This window comes from Buceros rhinoceros, unplaced genomic scaffold (genome assembly GCF_000710305.1).
Source record: "Buceros rhinoceros silvestris isolate BGI_N320 unplaced genomic scaffold, ASM71030v1 scaffold9818, whole genome shotgun sequence".
NCBI classification, from domain to species: Eukaryota; Metazoa; Chordata; class Aves; order Bucerotiformes; family Bucerotidae; genus Buceros; species Buceros rhinoceros.
This window is the reverse complement of record NW_010427407.1, coordinates 23,855-39,390: the sequence shown is the minus strand read 5'-3', so window position 1 is coordinate 39,390 and position 15,536 is coordinate 23,855. Positions and strand designations below refer to the sequence as shown.

General features: G+C 39.0%; 1 protein-coding gene across 1 annotated transcript in view; it reads right to left on the bottom strand.

Annotated features, from left to right (window-relative positions):
* Nucleotides 1-1,486: 1,486 nt before the first annotated feature.
* SCRN1 (secernin 1) overlaps nucleotides 1,487-15,536 on the bottom strand; it is a 28,040-nt gene continuing 13,990 nt past the window's right edge. The window contains exons 3-8 of the mRNA XM_010141883.1: nucleotides 11,803-12,005; nucleotides 7,910-8,104; nucleotides 6,124-6,289; nucleotides 4,022-4,202; nucleotides 2,023-2,182; nucleotides 1,487-1,798 (exon numbers count right to left, since the gene is read on the bottom strand). Of these exons, the coding sequence (XP_010140185.1) occupies nucleotides 2,024-2,182; nucleotides 4,022-4,202; nucleotides 6,124-6,289; nucleotides 7,910-8,104; nucleotides 11,803-12,005 (904 nt within the window). The 3' untranslated portion in view covers nucleotides 1,487-1,798; nucleotide 2,023. The remainder of the gene's footprint in view (nucleotides 1,799-2,022; nucleotides 2,183-4,021; nucleotides 4,203-6,123; nucleotides 6,290-7,909; nucleotides 8,105-11,802; nucleotides 12,006-15,536) is intronic.

Genomic DNA, 15,536 nt, shown 5'->3' with positions numbered 1-15,536 from the left:
CAGGGTAGGTGTGAAGTGTGCTCTGATTAGGAGTATTTTCATTCAAAGTACCCTTTTGTTCCAAAAGTGGATTTCATGGGAAATCCATTTACTTCAGTTGTGGGCAGTTGCCAAAAGCACACTCCTCTTTCAGCTGGCTTCATCCAGCGAAGCACCCTCTGAAATAGTGTGCTCCTTCCAGTCGCTATTCTGGCTGGGTAGATAGATTCTAAGTTTTAGCTTTTACTTGCCTGTTTTCTCCTTCCCTTGTTTCCATTTTCAGGATACTTAGGCACAGGAGCTGTAATAGGGAGCATGGGAAGAGTGTATTGTGAAAGGGAAGGTACTTATGTAAGAGGGCTATAAGAGAAAATACCATCACGCGCGTAAGAAAAAAGGCCCAATGTTTCCTTGTCCAAGTGCCACTTGTCATAGAAGACAACACCGAAGCAATGTGTCTGAATGAAACAAATTCATTAAAAAAGTTCTGAGAATGCAGTGTGCCAATATGGCAGTGACTGCTTCCCTAATGCACAACTCTTACAGTTTCAAACTGAGGTGTTGCCACCTCCTAAGGAGCTTTTATTTCCTCTGTACAAGTGTCTGTGGCTCTTCACCATTCCCTTTCCTGAACAGTGAAGGGTTTTAACTCCATATGCTAACTTCCACTTATTAAAGACATGGACTTCTTGTCTGAACCTCCTATTAAAAAACCCAACCATCTTCACGTGACACAGGAAGAAGTGTTTACTGGTTTAATTCTTAAAGTTTTTGCCCCATCTCACTCCTACAAGAAGAAAATATGTGAAAAGCAGGTCTTGTCTGTAAGACTGTCAAGGAAGGGAAGCATTCTGCAGAACTCCACTTAATGTAAGTGCATAAGACAGCCATTTCTAAGCCTAACCAGTTGGAGTGCCACACCCACCAGTAACTCACCGGTACTTACTGGATTCATAAGCCATGTACGCTCACTACGAAGATTACTAGGAACTGTTCAGCAGTACAAAGGCAGAAAGGTGGAGAATAGTCAGGTATTAATCAATGTCCAGCATCTATTCCCTAAAAAAAACCCCAAATTTGTATCTTGTCTATAAATACACCTTATTAACGCATCTTAAGAGCCAATAGGTTATGTGTAGATGTCTTGGGCATGCAGGCTGGCTCTGCATTTTAGTACTTGTACTAAAGCATTGCATTGCAAACACAAGCTTCCTCAAGTTGGGCACAGATGAAGGCAAAACTTAACCTGGGGGACCTAGTTCTGGTTATTTGTACAGGCATAATGTCAGATGCTGAGTCACTGTAACCAGATATGCCCATCTGAGGCCAGTACAGCAAGGTCAAGAACCAGGACTTACCTTCCTGCCCCCTCAAAACTGTATTTTCAACTCCACCATTCTTTGTATGAATTAGCAAGAAGACAAAAATGCAAGTCAGCTTTGCTGCAAGCTTAGTCCTGAGCAACAGAGATAAAAACAGATTGCTTTCAATGACAGTATGGCAGTTAGCCTGATGAAGTTAATCTTTGCTTTAATTGGTTGCCCAACATACATATTTAAACATTCTGTACTAAATTAGCCAGCATGCACACAGTAATTGGACCAGTCAGAGACTTTCTCCTTTCACTATATACATACACAAACAGGAACACCACAAGACTGAACAAAGGGAAGCAATTTGTTAAACAGATACAGCTAGCAAGTAACATTTTTTCCTCTAGAAATGTTTTTCCTGCAAATTCATATGTGTGAAGACTTTCTTTCAAGGCTTGAAGAACTTCGCAGTCTTCCAGTGAAAAGGCTAACAATAGCCACTGTAGCTGAAATGAGAGAAAAATTGTTTAAAATCCATTCCAAGCAAGAGTGAAATCGAAAACCAAACAAACAAAAAAGTGCCTGCAATGTAGCATAGGAAAAAAGGGCTTTGGAGACAATCCAAGCAGATGCGCTGAGGTAGAACGGTGGCACTGAACCTGATTCTGAACACCCTTAACTTAAAGAGGAGCAGGATCAGAATCAGATCCAAAAAGAAGAATTTGCTTACTTTATTTGAAGAACTTTAGTTCTGTGTCAACGCAGTCATAGAAAAGATCCACTACTTCAGCCGGATCCAGAACCTCTGTACGAGTAAGGATATCTTCCATTGCTTCTAAGCCTTGTTTTTCAAGGTCTAACATAATCCTCATCAGTTTCTGGCCTTTGTCCTAAAGGCATGAAACAGCCAAACTCAATTATTTTACTGTTCTCTTCTGTTACAGAGATCTTTTAAAGTATTTTTTTAAAATGAGAAAGCTTTTTAAAGAACAAACTATTTCTGGTAACAGTTTTTAGGATGGTCAAAGGCTAAAAGGAACAGCGCTGGACACTTTATGCATTACAAAATTAACCAAGAAGGAGTTGCTAAGTTTAAAGCAAAGAAGGAAGATGGACTCAAAGATGGATAGAGGAAAACAGTATAAGACTTCTACACAGGCTGAAGAGGTAAAGCAACTTCTTAAGCCTTTAAACCCTCAAACAGGACTATATGAAAAGACTAGAAGCCCCAAGGATTGTACAGGTCATGGTATGCACACGTGTATCCCTCAGATCATCACCTATAAGATGATGATTAGATGTGAAATGATGTGTAACAGCATTAAGATGCCAGATCCCAAGCAAGGCTTTGAGTGCTCTTCTGACTTATTGCTCTTTTCTGGGCAGGAAATTCACTCCTGAAGGTGTCACTTTGTTTTATCCAGATGTTATTTAAAGTCTACTTTTCTTTTTTTCTTTTTTTCTTTTTTTTAGGCAGAGAAGTGCTGTTTGTTTTGCTTGCAGCTTTCAAAATTGAATTCCAGAAAAAAAGGCATTCAGAAGGAGTGATGGTTCTGAGCTTTCCAGGATTTATACCAGCATTTGTGCAGAAAGAGCAGAGTTCCTAAGCTAAGGTTTAGGCTCTCAGGTAGGCAGTTTTTATAGCATGAAGCCTGACTAAAATCTACATTTTCTTTTCTACCACAACTTTTGTTGTCACATCATGGGAGAGTTCACAAGATGCTAACATGCCTCTTCTAAGTCTTCCCTAAATCAGCTTCTCACATAATGTTACAGGTGCCAGCTGCACATTGACTCAATGTTACCACAGAGGCCACAGATTTTAAATTAAACAATTTCAAGGGATTAAAACCCACATCTAGCCAAAACTGTGCTTAAATAAAGTTTGTACTAGCAAAGATTACCATGGTTTCCTTAATCACTAATGGGTAAGTCTGAATGCTGTTTATGACCTTAGCAAGACTGACCTATGCAGATACGCACAAAGGAAAATTGCAGAAAAGCACATCCTCTGTGGAAGTTCAACATGACTCCGTTATTCTCCCTCAAACTGCCTGAAATACCAATACCACCGTGACTGGCATGCCCTGGTGATCTCCCCCTCTGTTTTACTTGGTTATAACCAGTTATCCAGTTTACTGCTGTAGTTGCAATTGCAAACGTCAAAGAACAGTTATTGAACTACTTGCACTATGACAGGAAAAGCTGTATCTTAACTGGTTGGAAAAGTTATACAGAATAATCCCCTTCCTGCCTTTATTTCGATCTTCAGCACTAGGTTTTTACACTGGCAGGTTCTCAGCCCTCAGGTACCTGTTGCATGGCACTTGTCCTTTCTTCTTGCATAGCATTTTCAGTTAATTCTTACAATTTCACAGAAATGCATTAAATTGAGACTTGCAAAACCGTCCCTTGCAAATTACTCCTTCAAGAAAATTCCCCTTCAACTATGTAATTATCAATCCATTGCATAGTTTAAATTACAACCAACCTGCCATCATCCTATCATATACTTCTGATACCATGTTGCACTAGCATCTTGTGTTCAATAATCACTTAAAATACTATATTCTCAGTGGGGATTGAACAAGCTAATGAGCTTGTCAGTTTGACTTTTCAAATATTCTTAGAGAATAAGGTTCATATTCAAGGAATATGTGACTCTGAAGTAAATTATGGAGTTAGGAATCTACATTTACTTCTTTAATTCAAGGTCCCACAGTTCTTACCTGATCGTTCTCAAGGAGAGATCGGGCCCATTCATGTGCCTTGTACAATTCATGCCTGCGATCAGGTTTCTCCTGGAATCGAGGTATCTTTTTAGCAGGATCATCATTGCCAAAAGAAGGAGACTGTACTTTTGGTACTAATTTTACATCATCAACAAAAATAAAGGGTTTAAATATGGACCTGAAAGAAATGAGAATGACTGCTTGCAGTAATAAGAGAGATTTTATATATGTTATTGCAATATTCGCAAGGCCATTTTAAAACAATGGATACAGAGCCGTAGGTAATGCATCTGTACTAGGCACAGACTAAGAGAGTTGGTACTGATCACAAGCAAATAAATCTATGAGCTTTAAAAGAACTCGGTTTGCCAATTACTATAAAACTCTATTACTCCTTTTCACCTATAGGCTTCTTCGGTCTCCTTCATGCCAGCTCTGACACTTTTTTTAAAAAAGTAGCACTATAATTTACTCTCCAAGAGTTTTGGTTTGTTGCTTTTTTTTTTTTTTTAAACAAATCTCAGCATTCAGCCTCACATCAGTTTTTCTCCTCTGTTCACTACCTCTCCTTTTCCTCCCAGATTTAATTTTCATTAAAAATCACTAACACACACTTGTGTGGAGCACAAGCACACTTGGGCTCAATATCAGAAGATTTGGCATTTAACTAGCAACACATTCAAATTTTATGTTGAAGGGGGAAAAAAGACATAGCTACCAACACTGTGACACTTCTCAGACAACTTCAACAATGAATTTGGATCTAAACTCCTGAGCCCAACAGCAAAACCCCAACAATCCCGAATCTTAATTCCTGAGAATCTAAGAGTAGGAATTGGCAAGTGCATGAAGAAACTGCCTGCCTTCCCTTTAGATACTCAACAAAACAGCACCCTGTATTCTGCAGTAAAGGAGCTGCCAGAAGTGCAAGACTTCTGCAAAATGTGATTAATAGCCACTGCCTGCATACAGTCAGCAGGTTCATTGCTGCTACCATTTCCATCACTGTCACGAAGCCTTGCTGGTTAAGAACTTATGTGACTCACTAGCTGCACTTAAAATAATGCTTTTTAAAGTGCATTAGAGTGTAAAATCAAGAAAGGCCTCTAAACAGGAAGGTTTTTTACAGCTAGACTCTCTACCTTTAAAAAGGACAGAAATACCACCAAAACAACTTGAAGCCTTGGTTCTTTTTATCTCAAAGGATTTGCATCAAGTCAAAGAAAAGGTTTGGTAAGCAAGCTCAAGCTTCATACCTAACCCTAAATGTCTGAGTTACATAGCAGAAGATAACTTCTGCAGCCCTCAGAAGCACACAGTGCTTGCTATGGCTCTTCTTAAAGGAATGACTGCCAGCTGCTCAAGGGCACCATTTTCTTCTCCTCATAACCTCTTTATCTCAATAAAAGGGGCAGATCTGAATAACTGCAAGTGATTTAGTTTAAATTCTGTCAATCCCAGGTGGATTCTGTTTAAAACAGAAGATAATTCATTAGTTCTTTGATGATCTGACCCATGAGTTCCCTTACCTTCTCTGCTGCTTTCAACTAGAGAAGATGTCTTTTAAACCAACTGGAAACTGTCCCACCAATAAAAAACCATATTTGGCATACCTGCAAGTTGCAGATGTTTTGCTCTGTTAACATTTTGATGCCATACAAGTCTACCTATAGTACACATCCCCTCTTTTCTATTTAGACACTCATTTTGACTTTTTTATTTTGAACCCACCTGTTCAAGAGAATTGACTGAAATGGTCCACAACCTCATCATGTCGACAAGAACCCACTGGAAAGCAACTACACTGGAGTTACTGCTCCAGTTTCTGGGTCCTCCATAAACTGCATTTAGTCTAAAAGCTGTGAATTTAGGCAAAGTTACAGATTCAGCCTTTCAGCCAAGTGGTGTCCATTTAGAAATGCAACAAGATGCAGTTCAGTAACACAGGACTGTCAGACTGCACACCAATAACTACTGATTGTGTTTCTGGTTAGAACATGCTCTTGAAGCATGTTCCAATTAGGGTGGAAGGATTTGGTTTCATATCTTTCAAGCCATCATCTGCTTTGCACCCAGGGAACCCCAGTGCTGCGGCTTACCTTGAAGGGTCTGGCGTGCCAGTGAAGTAATGAACACAGGGAAAACTAGGGTCCTGAGGCAGAACAGACACTATGCTAGCTGTAGTAAGGAAAGATTCAGAGTCCACACAGACACCACTATCCTTGTCACGCAGGACATCAATCATAGCTTGTGCGGAAACGTCACCTTTATGAAGGGGGGAAAAAGAAATTCCTGAGTGTTGAATGTCTTGGACCCTAGGTAGGGATTTTAGCCTGAATGGACTTTGGCCTAATATGACCAGAGACACTCAACATGGGCATGTCACAAATCCCAGTTAATAGTTTCCATTTAACCAACGTAAAACCAGAATGAACTTGCCTAGCTAGTGAAAGAGAAAGTTAAGAAGCTTTAATTAGGCATTACAATAGCCAGGTAGGGAGAAATGTCATTAAAAAGGTATTTTTTCAGGAAAAGGCCATCACGTCTGTAAGATTGCTTTAGCAGTCACTATGAACAAACTACTTACATAAACCACCCATTTTCCTCTAAGCAGCTACCTCTACCCAAGCCCAGGCAGAATAGAAGCACCCTGATCTCTACTTCCATTAGCTCTCCGTCAAAATTTTGAAACGTCATCTTGTATTCACAGAGTGTTACAGCAGCAGACCCAGACACTGAGATTTTTCTCCAAACTGTTATCTACGAGAATCCCCTAGTCTCATTCCATTACCTGCACGTGCTTTACCACAGCTTTCTCCCCACAGCACCTCCACGTTTTCTTGCATTACCCCTTTGGCAGGAAGGGCTTCTTTGCCAGCAACTTCAAACCCTGCACTGATTCATCCTTTCATGCACCGGTGCATCAATACACCAGAAGACATGGAATAACCCAGCAGTCTGCAAGATGTGCAGCCAAAGTCATCTGTCTGTAGGGGCCCTCAGGCTTTTCAGTGCTATAATCCAGGTTTATTAAGACCTTTTACCTGTCCTTCGGAGTTACGGTATCTGCCTCTTGGACACAAACTGCGCTCCATGTAATTCTATAGCCTTAGCAGAAACTGCACTGCAATAAATGCTTCAGCTCTACACTCTTCTTGACATGTGCCAACATGTCAACATGCGAACAATCTAGTAAATTCACATCTGTAGTAAAGGGCTTTTTATAAAAAGGTAATTTGTACCATTCTTCACACATGAAAGAGCAGATACATATCAGATCTTCACTGCTGCAGGCCGGTCATTTCAGAGCTATTCTGGCCAGCCGCAGTGAACATAAGTCATTAATAAATTTTGCTCTGGAAATGAACCCTTCTTTTGATTGAAGGCAATTGGCACATTGCCTGTTCTGGTAACAGTGTTCTGCTCAACAGTGAAAAAGGGACCTCCGTTTGCCAATGACTAGCATTGCTCCTCCTTAAACTAGGCTCAAAAGCCTAGACAAACCTCCCAAATCTTAGAATCCATTGAGCTCAAACTTTCATATGTGAGGCCTTTTTTTTTTTAATACTATAATTTTAGTATTAGTCAGGGCTGCAGTAATTATACCAAAGCACAAATGTAGTGTCACATCATGTACATCTGAACAACAGTGAAGAAAGTTATTTTATAATTGCTATCTTGTTTTAAAACCTTAAACTTGAGTAGAACTTCTTCTTAAATTGTGGCAAGTTTAGTGACAAGCTTCAGTTCTGGTCTTCCTTTCCACCTGGATTACGTGTAGACGTATTCTCATCGGTCACGTGAAGTTCTGGACAGAATGCATAAAAGGAGGCAGTAGTGACTAAAAATCCCACTGCTCACACAAGAAGATAGTTCAACACTTACCGCCTTGTTTTTCTAGGCTCTCCTTGCCAGAACAGCAGGCTAAATGGTCATCGGCAAGAGAGAACACTTCAGAAAAATTGAAGTCAGAGTCTCCATTCCACCAGCCTTGATTTTTCACATAATTCCTTAGCTCAGGATGCTCAGCATCAATTTTTGTAGTTAATGAAAGCTGATTGCAAATGCATTTCACCCCCTCTGTAGAAAGAGCCACATATTTAACAAGTTTTTTCCAGGAGAAACTCGAATGACAATCTAATTTCAATTAGGAAAAAAATTAAACCATTGGTTAGAATGTACATTTGGCATGTCTGTGTAACCACACATACACATAATTACCAATAACTGCAGCTCTGCAGGTTGCAGAGCTCAATTCCCTCTGCCCTACTTAGGTATTCACACTGTCTTATGATTAGTAGTGTTGTTTAGTCAGAACACCAGTTTCACAATCTGTACCTCATATATTCTCACCACAAAGTAGCGATCTCCAAATGCCAAAGGCAAATGCCTAATAGGGGCAAGCTTGAGAAATGGGACTGTGTGAACCTCGTGAGGTTCAACAAGGCCAAGTGCAAGGTCCTGCACCTGGGTCGGGGCAATCCTTGGTCTTAATATAGGCTGGAGGACGATGGGATTGAGAGCAGCCCTGTGGAGAAGGATTTGGGGGTGCTGATGGGTGAAAAGCTGGACATGAGCCAACATGAGCTGCACTTGCATCCAAGAAAGTCAACCATATCCTGGGCTGCATCAAAAGAAGCGTGGCCAGTAACTCTGCGGCGGTGATTCTATTGCTCTGCTTGGGTGTCACCCCATCTGGAGTCCTCAGCACAAGAAAGACCTGTGGAGAGGGTCCAGAGAAGGGCCACAAAAATGATCAGAGGGATGTAGCACCTCTGCTATGAGGACAGGCTGAGAAAGTTAAGCCTGGAGAAGAGAAGGCTCTGGGGAGACGTTATTGCACCCTTTTGGTTCTTCAAGAAGGATGGGGACAATCTTTTTAGCAGGGTCAGTTGCGATAGGACAAGGAGTAATGGTTTTAAACTAAAAGAGGGGAGATATAGACTAGATGTAAGGAAGAAATTACCACCAGAGAGGTGGTAGATGTCCCATCCCTGGAAACGTTCAAGGTCCGGCTGGACGGGGCTCTGGGCAACCTGATCTAGTTGAAGATGTCCCTGCTCACTGCAGGGGAGTTGGACTAGATGGCCTTTAAATGTCCCTTCCAACTCAAAGCATTCTATGATTCTATGATCTTTTCTCCAGTGGTGTGTTCCACCGTCACAAAAAGGCTTGATGTCTGGCTTGATTTCAAAATACATTTCAGTAAAGTTGAATTTAGTTTAATGCATCTTCTTTGTCCCCTCCCAAACTGAAAATTTCATTTGGAAAATGTTTCTAAAAGCTTGCCAATTGCTTTAAGCTTCCTAGTTGAAAAACAAATTTATTGTAAGCAGCAAGACAGGTTTAAATTAAACTTCATTTTCAATCTAAAATTTTAAAATGGCATAAATTAAAAAGAAAGCGTAAGCAACCTTCAAAGAATATTAAAGGGGGTTTTGATTGGCTTTTCTCATAAATACTGCAGTGCTTATATCCATATATCTATGGCGTGACTAACAGTGGCTGCTGCAGATACTCCTCAGAGAGAATAAGGCAAACACCTTGGAAGACAGGGAAGAAGCTGATAAAATAAATCTGTAAATTAAAATAAACCCAGATTCTGGAATTTCACACAAATTTTTTCTTAAAGAGAAACCAATGCAGTATTTGTGTATGTTATTAATACTGCAATCCACAAAAGAAATCTTGCTTTTGTAATGCCTCATGCATGCAATTTAAATGACTAGCAACTTCTAGTAGGAAGTTCTGTGCATCAGTCTGCAAAAAAATTACTGTCCTTCAGTTTGGACTTATACTAGGGTCACTGACAGCTTGTTCTGATTGACACTTTCAAACAGCATATCTTCCAGATAATTTTCTTGACTTGAGTGATAGGAATTATTTGTGTTCATATCAAGCTAGGCAAGCCACTCCTTAAGAGCTCTTTAAATATTATATTTAGTAACTCATGTAAAATACTATTTAATAATTTTGCTACCCTTCAAAAAATTAAAATTTATCAAGAAAGATTTTCTACTCAGACTGAAAAACAGTAATAGGAAGAATTTTGAAGAGTTTATCCTTAAATTACTGTCCAGGTGTTGCTTGAGAAACATTCACTATAAGCTTTACAGATCTGCAACAGTAATAGAAATAGAACAACTCTGAGGATAGTCAGGAAAAAAATGCCTTCGCATTGGGGAATGACACATTTTTCCTGTTTTAGCAGCATTTGTGCATTCATTTGAAAACTTGAGGTAGGCTTATGACTGCAAAAAAGAAGCCCTTGTTGAACCCCCAACAACCCCTTGAACGAAGTATGAAATACAGAGTTCTTAAACAGCCATCAGCCTTTTCTCCTGGCAGCCTCAGCAGGCTGCAGGAGATGGCAACTACTCTATCTGCAGCACACACAGGGACCTCCTGAAGAGGAATGCGCTGGTAAAAATCAGAACAGAGCTGCAGTATCGTTTAAAACCAGCTGCGAGCAGCAGATGAAGGCAAGTTTATTTGCTGGGAAGAAAGACATGAAGGTTATGTATTGCTGATGCAGCTAAAAAAGCTAAATAAAAACCACTGTTCTTCAAATATCAGCCAGGTAGGACAACAGAAGCAGCCAGACTGTCACTGCACAATCCTATGAACCTCAGGAGCCAGCTGCTTTGGATTTTATCAGGACAGCATTATCAGTCTTCCCTCCAGCATGTTTGGTATGTTTGTGCTAGAACACTTCCTCCATCTTGTAGGTATCCTTAAAATGCAACCTTTGCTTGGGAAAACGCCATCCCTAATAAGGTGAGCTGGTTCATATTTGATGGCAGGAACTGACAATAGGCCATCACACAACATTATACAACCTAGTGCTATTTCTTTGCTTTGGTATTTTCAAAGTTAAAAATACCCTCCCCTCCCCACATCTGCTATCTCCTACCTTTCAGTGAAAGGGAAAAGAAAATTGAGTGGATCTGTCATAGCTCAAAGCATGGATGATAAAAATTCTCTTAAATTATCAGCATTTTTAATTCATCTAAATGTGAGTATATTTTTAAAAGTTTTACTACTATGAAAATCAAAACCCCTTCAAAACTAAAAACAGCAGCTAAGAATAAATTAAATACACACCTTAGACAATCATATTGTAATAAGGCAGCACATATTTGCTGGCAAAGTTTTAAATAAGTTCAGCCATCAAGCCAGTGACATCTAGAAGTTAGTTTGGCAACTCTGGCTTCACACATAGAGAATAAGAAACCACCTACAAGTTTAAAGAGCAGAAAAGTATTGCTTTGCAGTATCAGATATGAAATGGGGATCTGAGAGGACTCTCTACTGCAGTAAAGCAACCGGCAGCAGCCCATTCGATTTACCACCTAACACAAGCCCTGTTCTCAAAGCTATCAATGCTTATCCTTCCCTCTTAGTATTTTAGATTTGTAAATACCAACTTGGCCATTAACTCCACAAAAAAGACACTTGACACATTCCAAATAGTAAATAAATCCGAGAAAATACACCACCTACCAAAGATAAAAATGTAAGCATGATTATTACATAGCTTATGTATACAGGTAACAATCTCCAGCTTCACAGAAAATGCTAAGTTACATTGGCCAATGCAAATCAATGCTTAAAAAAATTAGTACAAATACAGAAGAAGGTTAAAATTGCTGATTTAATCAAACACTTCCGTAAAGTAGTCACTTATTTAAACTGGGTGACTTTAAGACCAGTTCTTCCAAAACCATTCTTTACAGCTTTTATTTAAAATAAGAAAGGTTTGTGAGTGATAAACTGACCTGTGATTTTTTCTGCTGCCCAGTACTTTCCAGAAGTCTCCAGTATCCAGGCTTCATTTCTGTCCACAATCAAAAATGCACTTTGGAAAGTATGGCATGAACTCGCATCCTCATAATAATTTCCACCTTGTCCGTGTTCTTCCAACAAAGCAACTATTACATCAAATGCTTCTTTAGCTGTGGCACCTCTTTCTAGGCCAAGTCTGTAAGGAAAGGATAAAACAGAGATTCAAACAGACATGTAACAGTGAGGTCTTCATAAGTCATTAATTGTAATTATCAGCACTGATCTGGTTTTAAAATACCAAAGTGCCAGGCATGCCTAGTGTAAGAATTCTTGCTTTAATGAGTTACTAGAATTACAGGATGAGATGCTAAATTATTTATTTCAAGTTTTTATTTTCTACGCTGGTTCTTTATTCTCATGCCTATCATAGCTGGGTTTTAGTTTGTTTTTTTTTTAAATAGTCCAATTACCAACCAGTGGTCTCGGCTACACTGTAAATATGCAATGCTCTATTTATCCCCCCTTCAGGCAGAAAAAAAAAATTGAAAATTTGCAATCTTTATTAAAGTAAGTGCACGCAACTTTTCTGTACAGAAGAGTGGGAAATTGCAAATTAGTATTAGCAGATATTAGAAAAAAAGGAAGGTGGATTCACTATTACAACCTCTCTTTCCCCATGTTCCAATATTTAATTGGACTTGCAAGCTAGATGTATGTAATCATTTGATGCATATTGCACACTGTAGACAGAAGCACTGGTGCAATCACACTTCAGTGTTCCTGCAGAGGCTTCCCCAAAAAAAAAAGTTTATTAAACACCAGATACAGCTTTTGTCTGAACTAAGAGTAACCATATGCCTAAAAGAACCTGATTCTAGAAGAAAGGTTGAACAAAGCAAGGGGAAAAGTAAACCGAGGTTTTACAAAGCTATAGGGAATGACTGGTTCCCGCTTTGAATAGATGGGATGAATAATCCCTTGAGAAAATTTACAGCTTAACCAGGTCAGCAGCAAAAGCAGTAACCAGAAGAGTCCAAATCAGACCTGCAAACGATTCCACTGGTTCCAAAATGCAATTAATAGTAATGAGCAAATGCAGTATTTCAAACAGCATATCCACGTCTCTATCCTTTGAGACAGTTACCTCTATCGGTCCAAAATTTCTCTCTGTTGTATTTTCCTCTAAATACCTTAGTATTTATCTTTCTCAAATATCTCTGTGAACAAAGGCCTTTTTACTTGGATGGATAGTTTCAAGAAATTCACCTTTTAAAATTTAAGCACTATGCTAGCCCTTTCCATTCGCTGAGAAATTACACAAGAAAACACTATTGTTTCTTTCCTAAAAAATACAGTATACAAATGAGGTCCCGATAAGCTGAATACAAATTTATTGATCTAAATACTTTTCAACCCAATGTCTGCACTGGGCCTGCTTTGTTAAATAGTTGGCCACTTTTAGCCTTGGTTTAGGTTGAATTATTGAAAGCAGTGTTTTTGTCTCTCCAAGCAGCATCTATTAACTACTTAGTGACAACTAGAATTTTCTCCCCCATCATCATCTCAATTTCTCAATTGAGAATTGAGAATCATCATCTCAATTTTCTCCCCCATCATCCCCAATTTCTCCCCCATCATCATCATCTCATTTCGCATTTAGAGAGTTTTTCCCTCTCATCTCGTTTCTCTTATTAGCTGAAACTTGTTTTTTTATTGTCCCCGTATTCTCCATTTATGTTATTCCTTCATTCTTTTCATCACTGGTGCAATCACTTTTTCAGAGCAATACAAAGACATCAGTCTTAGCGCATAGCATAGACATCATTTAAAAGCCAGTCCACAGCATGTCTTATTTGTTTGCTAAGAACAACTCCAAGAGCTGTCACTGCCACAAGTAAATGAATTGGTAACCATATAGTCATGAGATTCAGTGCTAATCTGCTCCCTTCTCTCCAATTTATGACCAAAAGCATTAGGTTACAATTGGATCAAAACCTGCCAAGAGGCATAAAAACTTTGAATAATGTCTCCCTGAAATTTTCCTTCTGAGATGGTTATAGTCCAGCTTTCTCTGTCAAAACTACAGCAGAGCTGCAGGCTGCAGAAATACCTTTTTAGATAATTTTTTTGCAAACAGCTCCAATGTTACATTTACTTTCATTTAACAAAGGCCCAGGCTCTGCTTTTGACTGCTCCTATCTGTCAGTCACAAGGGACAGCAAAAAACAAAGAAAACAAAAAACCCCACCCTACACAACAACCACACAGCTCATCTCCAAGAATCTGTAAGGTCTTATCAGTTACCTCAGCATCAGTGTCCTGGGTAACTACAGCATAACCCTCCCACTAGAACACTTCAGAGCGCCCCTCAAGGTGAGCTGGAGGAAGTGTTTTAAGTAATTTCACCCCCAGAGAAGAACTTGAATTATTCATTAAGAAAATTCCAGTGACAGTACAATCCATGACCTCAGTACCTCCACTATGCAAGCACGGCATATTATAACCTTCTCAAAACAACATTATCTTAAAGCTTTTCAACTTCACAGATATCAGTTACAGATGCAGTAACTTCCAAATAAACTAAAAAAAACTTCCAAAACTTCCAAAGTAACTAACATACACAATGATGACATTCTATGTTATTCAGTTTTGGTGTCTCCAAGAAAAGAAATTGGTAAAAAAAATTTAATACCATTTTAAAGAGCATTCTTGACTCCTTGCCAAGATTGGCACTTCTGTGTGGCTCTGAAAAAGTGATTGCACCAGTGATGAAAGGAATGAAGAAATAATACAAACACATAGGGATTAAAAACTAAGATGACAATGCAAAAAAGAAGGGTGTGTTTTACAGGTTTTTCCATCTATACCTTTTGTATGATAATTTTGTATGATAATGTATGATAACTGTATGAGCATAAGCAATGCAGGACACCATCTCTTCATATGAATATACCTCCCTAAGTAAGCAGGTGCATTACAGAGGCAATTGTTTCTCAAAAAAAAAAAAAAAAAAAAAAAAAAAAAAAAAAAAAAAAAAAAAAAAAAAAAAAAAAAAAAAAAAAAAAAAAAAAAAAAGCCCCCCCCAAAACCTGCAGCCACAATAGGAAGAATATCTGAAGAAAATCCTCGTAAGCTAACCAATGCAGCAATTCTGGTTGGTGCAGCTTCAAAGACCAGCTTTTGAATAAATCCCTACAACAGAAAAGAAGTGTTTCTTAGAAATTTGTGCAGGAACTTGTTTTCCCTCAATTTTTTCGTCCATTGTGACTAGGTTCATGTTCTCCATTTCAATAAACTGGGATAGGGACAAGCTTGTGTAGAGTAGGACCCTCAAGTCAATCACACAGTCTTCACTCATTTCTTAAGTGTTATTCATATGTTCTGACATGCTATGATACACTATCAGGCTACAAATCTGTAGGTATCTGTCTTAATCCCCAGATACAGCAGTATATTAGGTGACACACTGTTTTCAGTCATTAAGCCAGCAGCTAGTTACTAAACAAGCTAAAAACTTTGTGAAATTCATCTTTACTGAATCCCATTGTGATTTTATTAGAAAAAGAAAAACCAAAAGCCTTTGTCTATGAGGTTGCAGGATGAATTTTCAATTTCTCATTTCAACAAAAAAACCCCCATGCTGACTTCAGAATTATACCACCCTGCTGAAAGATGCCTGTGGCCTGTTTAACAGCATGTGCTCTCAACAGCCACCAATGGCCTTTGC